At 28.0% G+C, this 24,883-nt stretch overlaps 1 protein-coding gene across 1 annotated transcript in view; it reads left to right on the top strand.

Moving 5' to 3' along the window:
- Window positions 1–1,807: 1,807 nt before the first annotated feature.
- The window catches only part of LOC107436282 (histone-lysine N-methyltransferase MECOM), a 238,393-nt gene continuing 215,317 nt past the window's right edge, over window positions 1,808–24,883 (top strand). The window contains exon 1 of the mRNA XM_016047922.4: window positions 1,808–2,114. Coding sequence (XP_015903408.4) covers window positions 2,084–2,114 — 31 coding nt within the window. The 5' untranslated portion in view covers window positions 1,808–2,083. The remainder of the gene's footprint in view (window positions 2,115–24,883) is intronic.

Consider the following 24,883-nt stretch of genomic DNA (forward strand, 5'->3'; position numbering starts at 1 on the left):
TTGTTTAACTTTTACTAACTAGCAAGCAATTTTTAGTGGGGAGAGAGAGAAAATATTTACAAGATTAAGGAGACCCTTAGAAATTTTAAAGTGAATTCATTAATTATTTTTATATATCAAATAATTAAAAACTAATTCATTCATTATTTTTTTTGAAAAAACTCATTAAAAAACGCTACAAGAATGAAAAAATAATACTGAAGGAACTAAAAAAATTTTTTTTATAATTCATGGTTGCGAAATTTTGCGAATTCCTCACTTAAAAATTATTTTTAAATTTTTTAACTTTTTGTGTTCTTAACAAAATTTAGCATTATAGTATGGTTCAAGGTTACAATATTAAGATTCAATCTTGAACCAATTTTACGTTAAATAATGGTGAAATTTTATAAATATTGAGAAACTTGGTTAAAATTATTCCCATATACGAATGCTCTTTACATCTTTCCAACATTACACAAATAAATATGTAATTTTTCACTCAACTGTGATTTTGAAAACATAGTCAATTTAAAAAATACCTTTATACATTCCTTGCACATACTGTATTAAACATTTTAATAGATTACGAAAAAATAGGTTGAATGATGAATTATTTTTTCTTTAAATCGCAGTAATAAGTATTCAGAAAATTGGTTTAAATTACAAATAGGCCATATTCGAGTACTCTTCCCATCTTTTATAATTTAAACAAATCTGAAATTTTTCCCACATTCGTGATTGTGAACAAGCATGTAAAAAATGCATTTAAACATTCCGTACACTTACTTTTTTAAAAATTTAAATAGATTTAAAAAAATGTGTTCCATGCTGAGCCTATTTTTTTTTTATTTAACTAATCACAGTACGATTTTGTAAATGTTCCGAAAGTTGATGCAAATTATTCCTTGGCCATATTCGAGTACTCTTCCTTTCTTTCATAACGTAAACAAATCTCAAATTTTCCCTCACTTATGATTTTGAACATGCATGTAAAAAAAGCATTAAAACATTTTGTACACTACTTTTTAAACAGATTAAAAAAAAAAAGAAGCAAGTTCCACGTTGACCCTAGTTATTTATTTATTTTTATTTAATTAATCACAGTACGATTTTGTAATTGTTCCGAAAGTTGATGCAAATTGTTCCTTGGCCATATTCGAGTACTTTTCCCCTCTTCCATAACGTAAGCAAATCTAAATTCTCTCCCCCCCCCCCCAACTGCGATTCTGAAGTTGTAGTTCTTTAAAAAAATTCCGTATATAAACTATATTTTGAAAAGAAGTGAAAGCACATAAACATTTGTGCAAAATTCTCTATTTCACGAAAAAAGGAAAGAGAAAAATCAGACATATAGAAGAAAGTCAGTTTCTCCTTTAAAGAAAATTAAATATTGTTAATTCTCACACCCCCCCCCCCCCCCCCCCCACTCTTCCAGATTCCTTTAAACCGGCAGGGCATGTCTTAATACTTGACAAAATCTGCTTTTAGAAATAAATTCAATAATACAACATTTACCTCTATAAAGGCAAAAACACATGTGAAAAGAAAGTAAAAAGAATAGGAAAAATCTTTTCGAAATAAACAGCGATTCAAACTAAAATAACTCTTCTCCCATCCAAACCAATCGAAAAAAGGGCGAATGCGGAGGTGGGATAGCATAAAATGACAAGAACTCTATAATCCTAACTCTTAGTATCTGAAAATGCATCTCATCCCAAACCTACCTACCAGGAAGAATCATTGGATGCTCAAACTTTGAAGGTGATTCTCACCAATCACATGTCTTCTTGAATTCTGACGTCATCTTAACTCCTCCCATTTTCCCTTTGGCGAAAATGGAAGGAAAGAGAAAGGGAAAAAAATATCTTTTACTGCCAGTGGGTTATATTGCAGGATTCTTTACCGCAGGGGACTGTTTTATAGTATTGTGTGTTTCTTGGCGTTGAGAGAGGGGAAAAACGTGTTTTGTGTATATGCGTGTATAATCATCTTATTGTTTACGTTTTTATCTGTGAATGATAAAAGTTTTTGAAGACATAAATATTGTGACGTTTTTTGGAGTGGGAAGTTTGCTGTGCTGAGTGTATCGGATGTTAATTATATGAAAAAATTTGAAGCTACCCCACTGTCCAGTGAGTTTTGTTCGATTCTTTTTTTTAAATATGTTTTATATTAGTTTATTTAATGTACAAAGATATAGATACGTCAATATACATTTAAGGAACAATTTTTTCTTCGTTTCTTGCTATTTAAAAAAAATTAGTATCACGTTGGGTTAATAACAATGAATTTAAAAAAAAAAATGATTTAAAGGACTATTTGATTAGTTTTTTTCAATTGAATTAAAAAGTATTTAGAAAGGTTTTTCTTTTCTTTGGAAAAATTATAATACCAAAGAACCGAAAAATGGAGCAGAAATGCATAAAAGCTAAGAAATAGAACGATTTTTTTAAATTTATTATTTCGGATAATAAAATGATAAAATAATAATCAAGAGTAAAAAGAATATCACTAATACGCACTTTTATTTTCAGAGAGATCATCCAACCAAATTGACAGTTTGTGTTTTCCTTTATTTTTTTTGGTGAAATTAATTTTTGTTTTGAATTTTCTTGCACATCAGAACAAGTGTGTGTATAAAATGTACAAAAGTGTATACTGCCGTGCAATTGAAAACACAGCGTAAGTGCTTTACGATTGTTTCCAATAAAGGCGACTTGACAACTTTTTTTCTTCGGTTGCTAATCCTATGAACGCTAAACTAAAATTTCAAAAAACTGATGAAACAAAATTTATGTTTTAAAATATTTTTTTACGTACATATTGCAGTATAATCAATAGATAAACATATCAATATTTAATCCATATATATATATATATATATATATATATATATATATATATATATATATATATATATATATATATATATATATATATATAAACAAAAATCTAGATTTGAGTGTAAAATCATTATAGCAGTCCATTACATTGAGTTTTACTACTTTTATTTTTAATTTAATAAAAACAAGAATCGAAAATTATAACGCATGCTATTTCAACTAACTTAATTTAACAATGATTCGATAGTTTTTTTGTTTCAAAAAGCGATTAATCCCTTAAATAGTTATAAAATATTATAGAAAATGAGAAAAAGTGAATTTTTTTTAACAAAATCATCTATTTCTTTCCCTTCCCTATAAAGCATAGATTATTAATGGAAGAGTATGTGATTTTCAATTAATAAGGAAGTACTTTTTAAAAATTTTGACGTAATTTATAAGGGAAATTAAAGCAGCCATTTTCTTCTTTTAATAAATGAAGAATCTTTAATTTGCTTTAATTAATTTTTTCATAGAGTAATATAAATTTTGAAAACTTTACCAAAATTTCCTTTTAATTACACTTCTTTTAGATTCAGCATCTTATAAGTTTTTATTGTTGCAATTTCGGTCATATCTTATAAAACTATTTTTGAAGGAAGCCAAACTTTCTAATTCATTTTCTTTTTCTTCTCTTTTTTTTCTTTTTCTTTTCTTCTCTCTCTCTCTCCCCCCCCCCTTCTTTTTTATCTTTGTAATTTAAATAGATAAACGAGTCGCACACATTTAATTTGGAAGAAAAAAAATACAATTACTCATCAATCGTTAGGTAGTTTTTTCTTTCTTTAATTTCTATTCAAAGTAATAGTTGAAGTGTAGTACATTTTGCAAAAAACAAGATATGGCTAAATTATTTATCGAAGTATTATTTAACTTGAAATAATATTGGTAATAAGCATTAATTAATTTATGCTCCAAAATTCAAACAATTTTTTTTTCTCTTTGATTTGGAGAATTAATTAATTATTTTAGAAAGACTGCAAGAATGATAAGCATTCAGGATATAAGCTCAGTTATCAATCAGCTAATAAGTGCGTTCTTAGTCAGATTTTCTTTTTACTGATTGTTCATCAATAATAATGATTAATTGATTACTTTACCAGAACAAGTAGCATTCAATTGCATTCTAAAATACAAAGTACAACGAATTTTTTACAATTACAATCATTAAAATAAAAGTATAATTGGGTAATTATGTGTATCATTAGGTCAAGCTTCAATTTTAAAATTTGAATTATTATTCGATAAAAATATCGATCAAAAAAGGGAAAGAATGTGCAATTTAGCTTTTAATTAGTTTTCTGAACCTTTGGAAAACGTTTGCTAAAAAATTAAATGCACATTGACAAAGCATGTTAGCGTTTTGGAGAAACTGATCATTTGCTTTGAAAACAAATTGCAGTCTTGTGTTATCTAAAGTTTCTTAATGTTTCCTTACATTCTAAAACTGATATTCAAGATCCGACAAAATATTACTTAGTATATTCCTTCATTAACTTTATACTTATTAATGTTTTTGATAGTTTTATAATAGATAGCAGAAAAATCTCAAAATAGGCCATTCTTCTAGCAATGTAAAAATAACCACAAATGTGCAAAAATGTTTCTAATTAGATTTTCAAGATAATAATGACATTTCATCATTTTACAATAGATAGCATAACAGATAGCAATTTGTCTAGCAATGGAAAACCTATCAAGATGCTATTTAACATGTTCCTTCAATAAACATTTCAGTTTATTTATGTTTGTTCATCGCAGATAGAGTCTCAAAATTAGCCATATGTCTAGTAATACAGAATCAGTCAAAATGTTACTTAATATTATTCTTTTACTAGTCTTTTTTTTAAAAATTTATTAATGTTTGTTCATTATTTTACAACAGATATCGAAAAAGTCTGGAAAAATTATTTATTTGTCTAGTAATGCAAAAATGACCAAAATATTACTTAACACGTTCTTTCATTAAGGTTTTATATTTAAGGACTACGTCACATTATATTCTTTTATTTATTTTGGTGACGTGTTTATCAATTATTTTAACACTGAAAACTTAGAAATTGCAGAGCACAAACACAACATAAAATTTTTTGTCCTGCAATAAGCCATTTAATGTGCTTGCGTTTTTTTCTGTTTTTTTTCCCCCTTTTTCATTAGCTATATTTTTTTGCATACTCACTGTAAAAAAGATCAGAAACTAATTTCAACTCAATAAAAATATATCTCCGAAAATCTCAGAGAACTTCATTCAAATAAGAACTGAATCGCATTGATGCCGATTCAGTTTCAAAGGTTTCCAAAATATTCAAAAAACATTTTTGAGAATTACTTACTTCGTAACTTTCACATATATTCAGAAACGTTTCGGTATTATTTACGCAGTGCTGCTATATTAACAATCACTAAAAATTGTTGGAAAAAAATTTAATTTTAAATACATAAAGTGGTTGTTGTGGTAAAATATTTCAATTTTTCCAATAAAAGTAAATTATTGATAAATACATATTAATTTTACTAATAGCTATAATTACTATTAAGGCGATATTATTACAGCCATTATTGTTTTATTCGCATTTGTTAATGGGCATTGTATTTATTTTAATGAAATATATCCATATTTCCTCCTCCCTTTTTGCAAATCATTTATTGGTAAGGTATGTATTTAATTTAATAATAGCTAAAATTTGTTGATATTATTTAGTTTTCATTCATTGAGGCAAGTGTAAGAGTTTAATTTCATTCCAGAATGTATTGCAAATATTAGTTTTAATTGTACTACAAAATGGAGTGTCTTTGACAAGCTTTGCTATTATTTTGAAGAATTATTTCAATAACTATTATTTAAATATTATTTATCATTCTTAAAAAAAATATTGATGGGGTACATTTTGATGCCTATTGCATAGCATAATAATAATAATATAAAAGAAATCCCCCACAAGAAAAAGTAAATGTAAATGATATAATAAATAAGTGTAAATGATAAAAGTAAGTGTAAATAATAATATGAAAGAAATGCACCCCCCTCTCGAGAAAAGGAAAATGTGAAGGATAATAAGTAAATGTAAATGATAAAAGTTAAGGATTAAAGTTAATGATAAAAGTTAATGTAAATAATAATTATAATAATAAAAAAGAAATTCTCACCCTCAAAAGATAATGTAAGTAATAATAATATGAAAGAAATCCCCCCTCCAAAAAAGTGAATGTCAATGATATCAATGACTAATGAAACAAGGAGAAAAATGCACATGCAATTATTTTGTGGAATTATTTCAATATTATGTATTACTTTCATAATATTTATCAATATTAAAAAAAAAAATTTATTGGTGAGGTATATTTTGATGCCTATTGCATAACGTAAGAATAATAATCATCATAATAGGAATAACAACAACAATAATAATATGAAAGAAATCCCACCCCCTCTGTAAATGTTAAAGATATAACAAGTAAATGTAAAAGGTAAAAGTAACTGTAAATAATAATAATAATATGAAAGAAATTTCCTCCTAAAAAAATAATAAAAATGATTTGAATTCTTAATGAAACAGAAAAACTCGCATGCAATTATTTTGTGGAATTACTCCAATAGCATCGATAATTTTATAATACTTATTGATAATAAAAAAAGTATTTGGGATGCATTTTTTGATGCGTATTGCATTAGATAATAATAATAATAATAATAGTAATAATAATAATAATATGAGAGGAATTTTCTTTCAAAAAAGATATATTAAAGTCATTAATGCTTAATGTAACAGAAAAACTCGCATGCGAATAATTTTGTAGCATTATTTCTACAATATCTATCATTTTAATGATATTTATCAATATCAAGCAGAAAGGAAAACAATTTATTAGTGAGGTATATTTTGATGTCTATTGCATAAGATAATAATAATCAAAAGAAGTAAAAAAAGTAAATATGAATGATATCAATGCTTAATGAAACAGAAAAAATACACAGCCATGGATGCACGGTTGATTCTCAACATGTCAATTAACAAGTGAGTGAACATAGTGTGAAATCACCCAGTGTTGGGGTAAAAGGGGCAGGTCCTGTAACCCGATCTATATTAGGCGGCAAGGGCTTTGAGGTCCAGACGGTGGGCTCGCCGGATCATCCCGGGCAGATCAGATTCCCCAGGTGGCCGGGGATGAGACCGCCGCTCAACGACACCCCCAACCGAACTGGCGGTCTCATAATTAAATTAAGCATTACTCTTATAATAAATATTGGCTTTTGAAAGAGGGTCCTGTATAGTGGGAATCACGTGTTTTGTTTTCGATTAAAATGTATGGACAGTAGTATGAGTTCGGCGTAATATCAGGATGTTTTATTGATTTTAGCACGGAGAAATATGGAGTATTTGATACACTATGCCTTATGAACTAATCTAAAATTAATAAATATTATTATTTTTAAACATTAAAACAGTCATAGTGTTTAGTGTTAGTTATAGTATCAAGATCTTTTATGACATTTATCACGGAAAACTTTGGAATATTTGATGCATTTTCTTTTCTGAACTAATCTAAAACTAGAAATATTATTATTATTTTTTTAATATTAAAACAGTCCCAATTTAGTGTTAGTTACGGTATCAAGATGTTTTAGGTCTTTTATCAAGGAAAAATGTGGAATATTTCGAGTTATTATGTTTTACGAACTAATCTAAAACTAAAAAATTATTATTTTTTTTATGTTCTATTGGACTTTAATATTGATTATATCAAAGCTATTAAGTATAGTAATTAGGAAAATTATGCTATAATTGATTTAATGAACCACGCTGAAATACGGAAAATATTTTTTTATTCTCTACTGGATTTCAATATTGTTTTTGGTGAAGTTCTAAGAATATTAATAGTCATAATAACACAGAAAAATGTGCAGTTGATGCATTATATTTTATAAACGAACTACTTTTGTATAAAAATAAAAATATTTCTTATGCTTTGCTGAACTATGATATTTTTTACTTGTGATATTGGCATTGTATGTTTATTAAAACCATAAAAATTATTAATACGGATTTTAATGGGGAAAGTACGCAATATTTGATAAATTATAAAATTACTAGCTGAATTACCGTTCGTCGTTCCGGGGGAGGGGGAAGTAAATAATTAATAAATCAGAACTAAATCATTCACAAAACTGAAAGACGTGTATCAATGCAAGAAATAAAGCTAAAATAATGATAATTTCATTTATTTATTATTTGTTGTGTGACTTTACGCTATTAGATTAGGCAAAACTCATTTTTAGTAGTTCGTCCTATCAAAATAAGGATCAACTGTATTATGTTGCTTGACGCCGACTCATGAAAGTTACTTTATTCGTCTCATTTACATTTTAGTTTATCTGAGAGAACAAATAATAAATAATTAACTAATCAAAAACGTGCAATAAATAACTTTAAAAAAAATTAACTATATGCTAGCAAACAACAATGTTATCTTTAAGATAACTGAAAAATAAAGTAGAACCGCCTATAGTTTCATTTAAAACAATGGCTGTTGCTAAACCAGTCAGAAAGTTCTATTTTTCATTCGTCTCTCCCGGAGGATCTAATTGAAAATGCCGTGCAAATTTTAAGATCTTTGCAGCCGCTGTTTTAGGACTATAGAACTTGGTTTATCGTCCTTGGCTTATAGAACATTAGTTGATAGAATTGTAGCGGTCGATGATAAAATAGGATCTGTTACAAATCTGCAGTTTCGAGAAAGACCAAGACTGCTAAAAAATTTAAGAAAAAAAAATGATGGTTAATGGTTAACTGATAATTTATTTAATTGTTATTTTATCATATTCAAGCAAAACAATCAAATAGCCAAAAATACGATGGTATTCAAACAGTCAAATGTGAAAAAAAAAAGCAGTTTATTAACTGCTTTCACCTAATATGGTTAAGCAACCAGTATTTTATCACACTTGCTAGGTCCACCCAATGAAGCCAATTAGTTCATTGCAGATGAGTACATATTATTCTAGCCGAGAGGACTGATCTGTTAATGTCATGGGTGTCCGAGTCCCAGCTTTGACACCATAATACTTTCTCCATTTCTTTCAACACATGAAGAGTTTCCAGTGTCCTGCACTCCCTGCTGACCCTGGACTATTTGAATACGATATTCTCATTCACACATAGATGGCAACACCTTAAAATCTGCTAAAATATCTCTAATGACAGTTAAATTTTTTTTATTGTATTGAAACCATTCCAGTTGTAAATGGTTAAAGAACAGTAAAGGGGAAAAGAAATTCGTTATCGTAAATTTTACGGTCAATTTTATGGAAACATTGCTGGTTATTGTGCCATGATTTTAGAATGGACATTCTAACTGTTATATATTTTATAAAATTATAAACTTTTTTTTATGCTGTGGTAAAGCTACAAAATGATTATTAACATTAAATTTCATATAAAATAAAATGCTCCATTTTGTTGTAGAATGTCTAGTTTTGTTTAAGCTGGTGCATATTTAAAAAAATTCGCTCATCTTTATCAATAAATGGCTATAGTCAGAAAATCCGTTCTTCTAATTCAGTAGCATTGGTTTGATGATAACTAATTTTTGAGTGAACGTCAATTTGTATTAAGCAATAACATTTTACAAACATCTAATATTGTTATGATTTCTGTTTGTTGTGATAAATAAATTGGTAAAACGTTGAATCTGGTTATGGATTTCGTTCAATCATTAAGTTCTAGTAATGTATAAAATTTGGTGTAAATTTTTTAGTTATTTAAGTTTCAAAAAGAGTTGAACGTCGATAATATTTTTTTTTTGAATGCGAAATAAATATTTTCATTGACCTTCAAGTTCCTTTTAAAATTTTAAACCTTTCATTAGTTCCAGTTTTTTTCTTTTTAATTAAATAACACATTAAATTAGTCTAAGATATTTTTTCTTTTTAAGTTACAGTGACTTTTCTGAAATTTTAAATCTTGAAAACATTTATTTAAAATTCATATTTCTTTATTAAAAAAATATTTATTTATGTAATAAATTATTAAATTAATTTTTTCAAGTAAGTTTTGTAATACTGAAACTATTCGTAAGGCTATTTAAGAAAACAAACCTCGAATGCAAAACAAAACAGCCTTTGAACTGACGATGATTGTGATATTATTATAATCAGATCACTTTTTTTAATGTTAACCTGTAGTATTTTTGTTTGTTTAGTTAGTATCAATCTCCTTTTCATCCATGTTATCATTATATGAAGTTGGAAAGATTAATTCGGTAGAATTTTTTTAAAGCAATTTTTTGTAAAATTTTGTAAAATACGAATCCAAAGCTACGAGACAAAGTATGATTTTTGAAATCTTCACTATTTTTCTCCTTGCTTTCCATTTTTATCAATACAAACTTGTCTACGGGGTTGTTCAAATATTACGTAAGCATGTTTTTGGCAACCTGGACACCCCCCTTAAAAAACAAACCCTTCCATGTTGCAGCACCCTCCCATCCCCTCTTTTTCATTTTACTGTGGTTATCTATTTTCAGGATTAAATTCAAATAAAAGATGTAAATTTGAATAAAACATAATTTACGTTTTTAATTCCTTTTTATAAACTTTTAAGTAGAATATTATTCTTTAGGATTTCACTTATGTGTCCAAGACCCTTGACCTCTAAAACACTTTTAGGAAATGTTTTTCCAATTTTCCCTATCCCCCAGATTCAACCCTTATTCCATATTTGAAATTCTTTCACGGGTGAATTTTTGCTATATTTTTGGTTTTGATTTTTAAATTTTGTAAAATAAGAGGATTTCAGCGTCTTACGTAAGAGTTACTCATACTCTTCTTAATTATTGTAAGCGAAAGCATAATAAAAGGGAATAAAATAAAATAAAAAATATTTCCTGAATTATAAATTTTTTTAAAATTAAATATTTTTTAATACTTCAACCGCAGTGCTGACGTAAGTAAAATGGTAGATGGATCATGGGTTAGAGTCCCTTTACCATCCGGCTAACCGTGGGAGGTTTCTTGATTTTCCTCTCCATGTAACGCGAATGCGAGTTAGTTCCATCAAAAATTTCTCCACGAAGAGAAATTTCCCCCACTACTGGATCCAAGAGTTCCCTTGTCTTTTGGTTTGGGATCAAAATTACAAGACTACAGAGTTAAACATCAGTAGTCGTTAACTCAAAAATGGGTCGGCTGTTCAACGACGGTTATAAAATTAAAAAAAAATAGTTTTTCTAAGGAAATAATGTTTTTTTTTTTTTTTTTTTTTGAATTTTTATACTCATCACTTTTACAACTTAATTATTTATTTTATAAATTTAAAGTATAGACTTTTTCAAGTTAAAATTTCTTTTTCTTCTTTAGAATTTCTAACACTAAAGTGGAAGCATCATCTTCGTTCTTTCAACAAGCCTGCCTTTGTAGATCTAATGTCATTAGGCTTTTCATAAAAATAAAAAATAAAAACAATAAAAAAAAAACTTTTTTTTTGCATTTCTTTATTAAAAAAAAAAAGATCAAAGTAGAAATGTTTCATTTTGGCGATATTTTATCCAGCAATGCTGTTTTGATGTCAATGCATAAAGAAGAAATTAACAAAAAAAATGAAGAGATGAAGAATCTCGCAAAAATATTCATTCTGTGTCTTTTCTTTGTTCTCAATAGACCAGGATGTCATATCTTGAGTTTCTTCCTTCTCCGTCTTAGATGTTTTGTCATCAACTTCTTCTCTTTTTTTTTTAAATCCCTCTTATGTCACATTGCTGATTCAATTAAAGGGTTGTATTATATAGATACGAAACAAAGATGACCTGAAAAAGAGCTAAGTGGTTTTTCCGGAAAAGTTGCTTCTTAGCTATATTATAGAGTATTTAATGCTTGTTAAAGTGGCGAACAACATGAAGATAATTAGAATAAGAAAAACTGTTACTTGATAAAGAAAACTCCCTTCACTTCAAAAGTATATGAATTGAAAAAAACAGGCGACACGTTTCAAGCGCTCAGAAACAGGCACCCAATTTAAAGACTTGCCAGATAAGAATGAAAAGAAACAAAAGTGATTTGAAATATAAAATGCAAAGTTGCTATGGAAAAATAAAGAGGAGAAACAACCATGTCCGTTACCAAGAAAAATCATAAATTGCTGCACATTTTTGGAATCTTGGGCATAAATTAAATTTCGACAATGTCAAAATTATTTTCATCTCTGTCACATCAGCTCATTTTGATGCCCAAGAATCTTGCTCTATTTATATGAGTGGTGATACCCTTTACTTGTTAACGACTAACTTCACTAACTCTCGATAGCGTGTAGGAATGCATTTTTCCCTGATTTGCTCCTTTCGGCCACGGTGGTGTTCTTAGTTCAGTTTTTCATTTTTTTTTCTTTCTCGGCTACTGTGATTTTTCTAGTTTTATTTCTCGCCTTTATTTTTCCATTTTTGGAGGGCAACTTTACATTTTATATTTCAAATAAATTTTTCTTCTCATTCACATCTGGCAAGTGGGTGCCTGTTTTTGAGTGCTTGAAACATGTCTACCCTTATTTCCAATTTGTATATTTTCGTATATATGAAGTTTTTAATCAAGTAATTCTTCGGATTATATCTTGAATTCAGCATTTTCAGTTTCTTGAGATTGTTACAAAAAAGTTATTAATAAAAGTTTGTCAATGTAGATGAAATCATGTAAATAACTGAGATATGAAAAAATACAGCTAAATATAACACTATCTTTTTCTGTGGTGTAAAAATCATCGTTTTGAGAAAAACTTCGGCTAAGCTGCAAAAAAAAAAAAAAAAATAAATAAATAAACATATTAAGTTTTGTAGTATATAAGCTTTTGGATAACAAGAATGTGAAAATAAAACGATCCATTTTAAATAATCAAATAAAAAATATAGTTTTTTTTTTATGTTGTCCTAACTGTAGCTTAACTATAAAAAACCAAGTTAATCAAATAGTTTGGTAAACGTGCAATTGCATAAGACCGGTTTTGACACGCAAAATAATCAACCGCAACAAAAAATACAAATTTTCTCGGTGTTAATTCCATGAATAGTTTTGTCTGGTAATGATTGATTCTTTTTAAACGTTGATGTAAAATATCATATCCGGGTAGATAGTTTATCCAAATATTTCACAATTCCATGTCAGGAAGGGGAAAAAATAATTACAGCTATTTGATAAAAATAAAAAAAAATTGGGGGGGGGGGGAGATAGGAAATACATTCTCGATACGTTTTAAAATTTTTCTCCTTTTTCACTGAGAAAAAATGTATGGTAAAAACTACCAAAATATGATAAAATTTTCAGTGTTTCTAGGTACAACATAACGCAAGCAAGCTCAGTAATTTTTACCGAAGCTCTTTGGTAATGAACTTGATAAAATTAACAATAAAATTATGCTTTATATGTGATGCCGTTTCGTAAATGTGGTATAATTTAGTAGTTTCATCATGATACTTTAAAACGAGCCATAAAAACCATTTCTTTGGTTAAATTTATTTTTCCATTTTGCATTTTTTTACTAAATTAGTGTTAGTAGGAACTATAATTTTGAAAACCAGAATTTCCGATAAGCCATTACCATATGAACGGAAAAATTACCAAATAATAATTACCCAATATTTTGAATACCTCATATTTTAGTTTTTTAATATATAAATATTTTTTACAAGCAATATCAATAACATACGGTCCGGGAATTTTACCAGTTTTTCATTTCGCATTGTTTCGTAACAAATTTTTTTTTCTTCACAGTTAGAAATTTTGAGTGATTATGAGGTGCAAGTTTGTTGTAATCTTAATAATGGATGAAGTTGAACCGCAACATCGTGCTGGTTAAATTGCTTACTGAAGCCTTATTAAAATAAATGGCTTAACAGATAATTTTCAGAAATTTTTCAATATTTTACGCAACACTAACTAAAATTTAAAGCTCTAAAGTGTAATGGAATCATGAATATATTTTTTAGTAACAATTACATAGTACTGTATAATTTTTAAAAGTTTAAAATACATTTTAGAATAGTGTACTTTCAAACAGTTTGAGAAATTGAGGGAATGGGGCAATATTTATGATGAGCTAAATTTTTTTCTAAAGGTGATTTTTTTTAAATATTTATTTAACTGTTCCTTAGTTTTGTTTCTAGATAGGTTTCTGAACTTTCAACGATAGAAATAAAGAATTGTAGAAATCGTGGAGTGTTTTGACCGTTAATTAGATTAAGGGATAATATGTTGTTAGGTTAAATCATATTATCTGTCGCACTTAATAACTTTGATTACTCGTTAACTTGAGCGAAAATATTGCTCAATTTAACATTTTATTAAGGAGGAAGTAAATTTGCACTGTTCAATAAATCGATAATAGTGTTCAACAATTTTGGAAAAAATGAAATCGAATTATAATATATATAATATCATCAAAGTATATCAATATTTACAATACATCGCGATATTTTTGGAATTTAACTCATTTATTTATTGTTATTCAAATAAAATTAATTAACATTCACAATAATATCACATTCAATAATTATCCTTATGCGTGATATTTGTGACACTATATTTTTTAATGCTATACTATCGATAATAATCACGATATTATCGTATTCGATTCACCTATGCCCATTAGCGGTAGCCGGTATTTGTGTAAAACAGAAAATATCGTTGTTCCTATGAATTTTATTTTCGTGTTAAAACTGGTGTTGAAGAGCTGACCCATTTTTTGGTTTATGGCTATCTAGGTCCAACTCCATAGCGTGGTAAATTTTGAACTCAACCTAGAAGACTAGGGAACTGATCCGCATTTGCATCCCTTGGAAAAGAAAATCTCCCTCTGTTAGCCCGATGGTAAGGGGATTTTAGTCAATGATCCGTCTATCACAAAATATATTTAACGTCAGCAGAATTCGTTTCGACGAGTTATCATTGGGACCTCTTTTTTTGGGGGTGGGGGGGGGCGAGTTCAGTTCAATTTGCAAACTTTCGATAAGAACCTAAAAATTTAAATTTCAAGTCAGCTCAGAGTGTAAAATATTGCCACGTAACCCATCAACAAAATGAACGTTTCTTTTTCAAGAGGTGTTATTTACGAGAAAAACGACTGTTGACCTTTCTTTCAAAAATAGATTTGTTGTTAATCGAAATGGCATGCGACTTCTTATCATTTGTGACATTAAAGGATACGATTAGAGACTGTTTGTCCCGATTACGAACTCTTCAAACACACTAAATGACTATTTGAAAAGGATGTTCTCTTTTACTTTCTTTTATTGCGAAATTATCAGAATATTTAGCTTTAAAATAATTATTATACTCATGTAGACAATGATTGATAATAGAGAAATTTTAAGTTTGAATTAATTCAGAGTACAACTGGTAACACACTCAAAGTAAAATTATACTATGTGCTTCGTGTAGTTAAAATTCTTTCGGCACTAAAGTGTGTAATGACATACGTGTAATTGAAATGGATACAATGATATTTTGAATTACAGAATATACATTCGTATCAATGATATTTTGAATTACAGAATATACATTCGCATCAACGATATTTTAAATTACAGAATATACATTCGTATCAATGATATTTTGAATTACAGAACATACATTCGAATCAATGATATTTTGAATTACAGAATATATACGTTCGTATTAATGATATTTTGAATTGCAGAATATGCATTCGTATCAATGATATTTTGAATTACAGAATATACATTCGTATCAATGATATTTTAATTCGATGTTCTCTCTTGCTTTCTTTCATTGCGAAATTATCAGAATATTCAGCTTTAAAGTAATTATAATACTCATGTAGACGATGATTGATAAAAAAGAAATTTCAGGTTTGAACTAATTAAGAGAACAACAGGTAGCACATTCAAAGTAAAATTATGCTATACACTTTATGTTGTTAAAATTATTTCAGCACTAAAGTGTATAATGACATGCATGTAATTGAAATATACGCAATCACAATTGGAATTACAGAATGTACATTCGTAACAATGATATTTTAATTCGGTTTTATGATATTTTACTAAATATTTTTTATTTCTTATAATTAAATTTATTTAAAAACTGTTTAAACAAATAATTTTTTAAATACTTATTTCAACAGGCACCCATCTTTATATTTATTTTCATAGTAATTTAAATTGTGATTTTTAAATGCAAACTTACATTCTTTATTAAAAATTTATACAAATAATTTTTTATTTGACAAACAACAAATAATTTTTTAAATACTTATTTCAACAGGCACCCATCTTTATATTTATCTTCATAGTAATTTAAATTATGATTTTTAAATGCAAACTTACATTCTTTATTAAAAATTTATAATTTTTCAACATATGTTTTACAGATTATACGAATTAATAATTTATCAATATAATACTATATTATTAATGTATATATTATATTTATCATTTTTTAAGAAATATTTAAAAGTGACATATATTGAAAAAAAACCTACAATTTAAAAACTTTTCAATAATTATATTTATGTTTATAATTTTTAAATCATTGCTAAAATTTATAATTTTTAATATTTCTTTGAAATATATTTAAATTAACAATAATATAAAAATAGAAATGATTTATTAAGGATTTTTAAAAAATCAGAAATTAATGATTCAATCAGCACAAAAGTAATAATATATTGTCTATTTAAATGTATTTTTTAAAGATAATATGATTAAGAAGGCAAATAAAATGTGAGGTAGGATCTTATTTTTAAAAGCTGGGATATTATGGAATAAAATATAAAAAACTAACAAATTAGGCCTCAGTTATAAAAATGTAGATGTGTCTGCTATAGCAACAATTAAAACTGAGAATTCGGTACGCTTTCTAAAATGAACTCGTATATAATTGAGAACTCGCATATAATATTTTCCTTGCGCTATATTTACACATCGTGCAAACGCATAATAGTGAGATGACACCTTTTCATTTCGTGACGTCATGATAGTGTATCTTGGAAAGGAGCTAGAATAATATCAAATACTGTCTTGAAAGCAAATAAGATATCGTCTATAAGTATCAATACTGTTTATCAACTAAGGGTTTCAAATGTAGACTAAAAATTCGTTTTCTAATAAAAATCTTGCTTTGCTAAGAATGAACTTCGAAATGTAAAATTATAGTTTGTCAATTGAATTAATTTCTCGATTTTAAGAAATGTAGATGTAAAGCCTAATGAATGAATAAGTGAATTGGATAAATGAATAAATGAATTTCATAATTATTTATGAAATGATGGCTAAAATTCTTGAATTAATTAAAAGTTTTATTAAAATAAACTTCTGAATGAGAAATTTCAATAAAACGAATAAATAAGTAGCTTGATCGTGGAGCACGTCCACTGAAAACATCATTTCTAATAAAATAAAAAAATAAAAAAAAGAAGTTCTGCTAAGAGTGAATTTCTACAAGTCAAAATTCAATAAGTGAATAAATGAGTAATTTGATACTAAAAGAGACTGACTGGTCAACTAAAATCTGAATTATTATAAAAGAAATGTTTAGCTAAGAGTGGATTTTTAAATATGAAATTTAAATAAATAAATATATTAACTAATAAATAATGAATTAATAAAAATAAATAAAAAATAAAATAATGAATTAAAATTAAATGAATAAAAATACTTTGTTTAATTAAAAAATAAATTGAAATAAATAAATTATTTAATTAAAAATAAATAAATAAATATACAATAAATAATAAGCTAATAAATAATAAATTAATAAAATAAATAAAAGATAAATAAATAAATAAAAAATAAATAAAATAAATAAAAGATAAATAAATAAATACAAATAAATAAATTAAATAAAAAAATAAATAAAAATAATTTGATTCATTAAAAAATAAATCAATTAATTAAAAAATAAATAAATAAATAAACAATAAATAAATAAATAACTTAGTGGAGAGAAATGCCCATTAAAAACTCATAACCAGAAAAGAAAGATAATTTTCCTAAGAGTGAATTTTTGGATGTGAAATTCCAACCAATGCATTAATGATCTGTTTGGTTTTATTTGCTGTAGAGGAATGTGTAAAGGAACGCATTTTATTTGTGAAAACATCTTAGCTTACTCGAAATTGTTTGCATTTGCGAACACTCTAGACAAAGAGCCTATCATCACCACTTTTTGACTAAAGAAGGAAACTTTAGTTTGTTTGTCAATATCTTATCAAAAGCTTTAGGTTCGTGGATTTTGAAAAAAAGTGGAGAAAAAAAAAAGGCTTTAAACTTTGGATCGTTTGAGGAAGGAAGAGGTCATCATTAGACCTCCCCTTTTTGTTATATGCACAGATTTTTGTTGACTTTCTGGAGGGACGTTCTTATTTTGTGTAAACACACCCTTAGATATATATGTGTGCGCATATTGCACCCCCGCTGGCACTGTCCCCTTACTGGAAACCGGAAAAGAAAGGGGGGGGGGTGGAGAGTTTTAAATTATCTTTAGAAGAAAATTTCCAAGAAAATAACAGAGAGGTCAATGAATGGTGGTATAGGGAAAAAACATTTGCTTTTGTCTCTGCCAATGTTTGAATTGGAGTGATAAAGAATCAAATACTTATGAAAAGCATTCAAGTATTTATAACCCTGAAGATTGTGTTTCATATCTGCATTAGTTTGTAGTTATCATTCCAGGAACTATGGGTTAGTTACTGAATGATTAAAATAACTGCAGTCCTATTATCCTAATAGCTGCAAGTTAGCTATTGAATGATGAAGTAAAGGGGGATCAAGAATTAATAAAGGTACGTTTTTAGGTTCCTACCAGCCTAGTAATCGTATTAAACTAAAAGTTAAATTACAGTATTCTCGCTGTCGGCATAGTAGTGTCATGGAATATAATTAACATGGCTATAAAAACTATCATGTTTTCAAAGATCTATGTCTTTGTAACTGTATTGAATGTTAGGGAGAGAGGTTTTCAGAGCCCTGTTTTCTATTACAAGCAATAAAGTACAAAATGACAAAAAATTATTTTTTAGAGCCCTATTATCGTAGTGGCACGCGTGTTAGTTGTTTAATGATAAGGTAGAGGATGATAAAAAATAATAATGTCGTTTTTTTTTAACCATATCATCCTAATAACAGTGAATTAGTAGTACAATAAAGTTTTTAAAGTCTTCCTCGGCAAATTTTTTTTTTAAATATAGTTTTTTGAAAATTCTGTGAATGATCAAATATTTATTTTAAAATGCGCTAAAAATTTTCGGAATGAGTATGTGTGTAATTTCTTGTAGCATTTATCAGAAAACCAATCTATTTGATTTTCCTAAATTAGGACTATTTGAGGAAGCAAATGAAAATATTCCACTGAAAAATTTTCAACATACATATGTGCCTGTATCTGAATAATATTATTTCTTTAAAGAGTTCTATCGTAAAGTTCAATGATATCTTACCAAAAACGATGTTACTCCTTTATAGCGGTACTTTTTACACTCTAAGTACTTAATTGCGCCTAAAAATAATCATCATTCATCACCAAAGTTTCTTAAGAAAAAAAATCACAGCTGGTTTACTGTCACAAATAAATAAGATGCTCATCAACTCATTTTGTGGCGCACTGGCGAAGAAAAAATCCCTCACTAGCAATGACAGCTGAAAAATCTCTTGAATACGAGCCACGCTCTGATCCTATCATTTCTAATAGAATGTACCCTCTCGTCGCCAAGGATCATCCTTCTGTGTCGTATCAGCTGGACAATTTGGTCTCTGTTTTAGGGCTTCCTGACTCACATTTGATGTGCAGTGGGGGTGGAGGCAAAGAGTTGAGGATCATTCCCCAAAACAAAGAGTGACCTTTCTTTTGACGATTCAATGATGACAGACTCCTATCTGTTCTTGAACTTGAAGAGAGCCGTGTACAGTCATCAAGCCGTGTCATCATATCATCGTCAGGAGTTAAAACAGCAGCTCTGTTGATGTAAAAAACGTCTTTAAAAGGAAAGGTTACGCATCCGTCATCATCTTAGGGTCCGTTTTTGGCTTTTTAAACGCTTCTTTTTCTTTTTTTTCTTTTCATAGTTAAGCGATATTTAAAAGGAAGACAAAAAAGATCTTCGCCTTAATGTGATATTTGAATTGCAGACAAACATATTTATAGTGCTATTTATTTATATATTATTCAACTTGTGCTGTCAAAAAATGGATACTCGAATTTCACGTAACTTAGTTTATGACGAAACCCTTTCCTGGTGTAGACTTCGAGCGTACATTTTGTCAAAATGACGAAATAATTATCGTCACTATATCGAAAATAATAAAGAAATATTTCGTCATTTTATTCCCCCTCCACTCATCAAAAAAAATTTCGTGGTGCCTATTTTATCTAACGTTTATAATAATCACTTTATCGTGGTCCCCATATAACTTGTTCTATGTCAACTTAACAACACAAGAACGACAGACAGAACAGAAAGATAAATTACGGCTATGCCCGAATCGGGATCTTCCTGGTACTAGGCCAACTCCCTGACCACCATACAGACCAGTCTGCTTATTTTTCAACTTTATTTTTGATCATCAACTTTATTCGACCGATTTTACTCAATTTTTTTATTTTGCCATGAAGAATTACATTCTTTAAAATGATGTAAAAATTTGTATACCTTGCAAATCAAATATTTTTAAATAAAATAATAAAAATAATAAATCTGTACTAAAAGTTATATTTTGCATGGAATTATCTTAGGATAAACGGATTTTCTGATTATGTCCAAAATTTTTCTAATTCGACTAAAGAGTTTTCGAGATATGGCGAAATATGTAAAAAATAATATTTACGCTAAGGGGTTCAAACTTTGGACCTCTCTCCTGAACAAATTAGTTCCCAAATAAATATTTCATACATACTGTCTAATGAAACATGTTTTATACCATTAATAATTTAATGGTTTAAAAATATCCCGGAACTTTTTATATAGATATTTAACACTTTTGCTAACTACAAATACTCGCCAATATCTCAAATCATGAAAGAATGAAAATTAATCATAAAAATAATATTAAAAAAAAAAACATTTGATATTCTTAATCATAATGATTGAATTTCGCTCCCTTAAAAGAAAATTTTAATCAACATTTACGAAACACAAACTAATTTAAGTAATGAAAAATGATGAAATAGATAGACAAAAAAGATTAATAACCGATCCATTTGAAAAAAAAAAAAAAAGAAATACTTTCACCGATATTCCATTGCAAAAATTCTGCGCCAAATGGGCATCAAATTAATATGCAGACGAATTAATTTACTCTTTGCCACTTTAAAAGTATTTTTGATAAATAAAACAAATAAATAACATTCGAAGATATTTAAAAATATTTCAACTTCATAAACGGAAGCTGAGATTTTTGCCATTTGATAAGACGCTTAAACTCAGTCAACTACAAATAAAGAACTCCTGATATGCTTTTTTTTCCGTGTTTCCTTTTTATTTCTTTGCCGAACATTTCGTAATTACTTTTGAACCCTTCGTTTTTAACATTAACAGATTCGAAAACGCTTCAATTGGTAGGAGGTTTGAGGAAACTAATGGTGTAAATCGCGTTCTATTAGAGACTCTGTAAGATGCGAAATATAGCCTTCTTTTTATAATTCCTTATATTAAGAATATTTTTAAAGTTATAACTAATAAAATGTATCAACGCGTAAAAAATATAATATAATAAGTTTAATCTTAAAAAAATTTGGTCAAGCATTTCAACGCTTATGTCTTCATATATTCGATAAAAATTGGAGTTGATTCTAAACATCCCCTTCTTCCTCTTCTAGGCTTCCTCCAACAATCAAATGGGTTCCAAATAACTTAATCCCGCTTTCTTCAGTAGTGATTCGATATTTCAAATATTCGATATTTTCAAATCAATTTCTTTTGTCCTGATTAAGATATAAATTTTCGACTCGTAATATGTATTTACATTTTTTTCTCAATTTTTGAAAAAATGTTCTAAAAGAGTGGTTATTGCAAACCATTCTCAAGCAATTCTTGTTATCTAATATTCCTTTAATTGAATTGAACATTCATTCAATTAATCAATTCATTCATATAATTAACTGGTCACCTTCGCAATGATTTTTGTTTATTTTATATATGATAGCGAGAAATAATTATAGACAAAACGTCATTTTTACTTAATGTCTTTTATTATTATTTATTTGCATTTCATTGAAATAAAAAGTGTAATGCACTGTCAAGGAATTGCTCTATGTCTTTATCATTTAATTCCTTAATATTCCGGTTATTGTCTACATAATGGAATTTGTTATTGGTTTATGTTTGTTCGATATCGAATGGTTAATCACCTTAACCTTTATCTAGAATCGGTTTTGTATGAGTATCCCTGTCATGGAATAGTAGTTTACTGCTGCATCAGAACCGCATCATGGTTACCAAGTAGGTTTAGATCCATGAAATCAGGAAATCAGTTTATATTCGTATCAAAGAATTGATTTAGGTGTGTGAAATGGAATTAGTTTTCGATTTTTGTTGGTGCCATGGAATAATTTATTACAATACTGTAACCAAACCCTTAGAAATGGTTTTTGCAAGTATTTGTGCCATGGAATATTTAATTGCTGTATCAGAGCAGCATCATGGATCCATGAAATCAAGAAATCAGTTTATATTTCGATCACAGAATTGATTTAAGTTTGTAAAATGGAATTAGGTATCGAATTTTGTTCGTGCCATGGAATTATTTATTAAAGTATCATGATCAAACCATTAGAATTGGTTTGTACGAGTATACGTGCCATGGAATGATTTATTATAGTACCATAATCGAACCATTAGAATTGCTTTGTACATGTGTTTGTGCCATGGAATAGTTAATTGCTGAATCAGAACTGCATCATGGATACACAGTTGGTTTAGATCCATAAAATCACGAAATCAGTTTATATTTGTATCACAGAATTAATTTAGGTTTGTAAAAGGGAATTAGATATCGAATTTCGTTCGTGCCGTGGAATGATTTATTACAGTACCGTGATCAAACCATTGGAATTGGTTTGTACGAGTATCTGTGCCATGGAATAGCGGTATGAAATTCCGGTATCAGAGTCGCATCTTGGATACAGAGTTGATTTAGATGAACAGGAAATCAGTTTATATCACCATCATAGAATTTCTTTAGGTTAGTATCGTATTCCTGAATTTGGTTTACATTCATATCATAGAATTGTTTTTATACTCGCGTCGTGGAATTCGTTCTTATCCTTATCATAATATTGGTGTTTCATGAAAACGATATAAAAGGATTCTATTCGTATCATAAAATTGAAAAATATATATTTTTTCATGGAATTGATTTCATTTATATCATGGTATTGATTTAGATCCGAATAATGGAATTCATTTACACCTATATCATAGAATTACTTCATATCTTTATCACGGAATTAGTTAATATCATTATCATGATATTAATTTCTATGTGTGTTATGGAATTGACTCGTGTCCTTATTAGATTTATGTCATTTTCATGGAATTATAGTTCATTACCAATCAACTGTTTTACATTCTCACACCACGTGGTAAAAATGAGTAAATATTTGTCTTTTGATTGGATGGCATTATTCTCATAACTTGGATTTAATCTCATTGAAAATAATTTTTACTTAAATAATTTATAAATAAGAAAATTCATATAATTAAGTTCCACACATTTTCTTGAGATCAAATGCTTATAAAATCCTTATGATTATGATTGCTAACCTCAAAGTATACAAACTGGCTTTGAATTAAAAAACAAATTGACTTACACCATTTCACAATGGAATTGTGAGAAGGAGCAGCAAAGAGAGGCGATGCTTAATTTTCTCTTTTCTTTACATTTCTTGATTAAATTTGCAGCGAAATGACACCTCGTTTCCGAAAAATTAAAGTCGCGCTAAATTGCAGAAATTTTCGTCGAGCGAGCCAAAAACTTTTAGCCTCAGCTTTTCGAGTGGTTTCGGGGGTGGGCGAAAGGGTGTTTGGAAAGAAATGGATTGGAGAAAAGGGGAAGAGTACTAATCGGATAACGTGGTATGAGCTGTAATTAGCGAGACCAAACGATCCGTAATAACGCTCGCCCCTTTACAGATGCGACTCAATCGCCTGTAGATTGAAGAAAATTTTTATAGACGGGGAGGAGGTTTTCGAATCGAATGCCATTTCATTTTTTAGCATTATTTATTTATAAGTCTAGATATTCACAAGAATTTATTATTTTAAAAAATTCTACGTTTTTTTTTTTGTTTTTAAATATTTTAAAGTTCTAAATAACTGAAGAAAGAAAAAAAATTTTTTTTTTTTTGAAATAAAAAAAAAATCTACTCCAAAACAGTGTAGCGTAAAAGAAAGCAAATTGCTTGGAAAACATTTTTTAAATAATAATGCTGTAAATTACTGTTTATACTTTATAAAAAATCACGTAAAAGCCGAAATTACAAATATAAAGGACTTTATTTTCCATGTAATTTAAAAACAGTGTTTTGGCATTGTTACTGTCTTAAAAGCATGGTATTTTACCTGCCTTATATAGAATTTGATAACTTGTCTGTTTTATAAGCATTGTTACTGCCATAAAAGCACGGTATTTTGCCTGCCTTATATACAATTTGATAACTTGTCTACTTTACAATGCATTGTTACTGCCATAAAAGCATGGTATTTTGCCTGCCTTAGGATTTGATAACGTGACAGTTTTAAAATGCATTGTTACTGCCATAAAAGCACGGTATTTTGCCTGCCTTATATAGGATTTGATAACGTGACTGTTTTAAAATGCATCGTTACTGCCATAAAAGCATGGTATTTTGCCTAACTTATATAGGATTTGATAACGTGACTTTTTCAAAATGTGTTGTCACAACTTTAACAAATGTTACTTTGCTTCATAAACAGAATTTGATAGTGTGTCTGTTTTGCTGTGCATTTTTACAATTTTAAAAATATAATTTTCTCCTTCACAAATTTAATAACGTTTTTGTTTTG

The sequence above is a fragment of the Parasteatoda tepidariorum genome, chromosome 7 (genome assembly GCF_982258835.1).
Source record: "Parasteatoda tepidariorum strain Cologne lab strain chromosome 7, Ptep-v5.0, whole genome shotgun sequence".
NCBI lineage: Eukaryota > Metazoa > Arthropoda > Arachnida > Araneae > Theridiidae > Parasteatoda > Parasteatoda tepidariorum.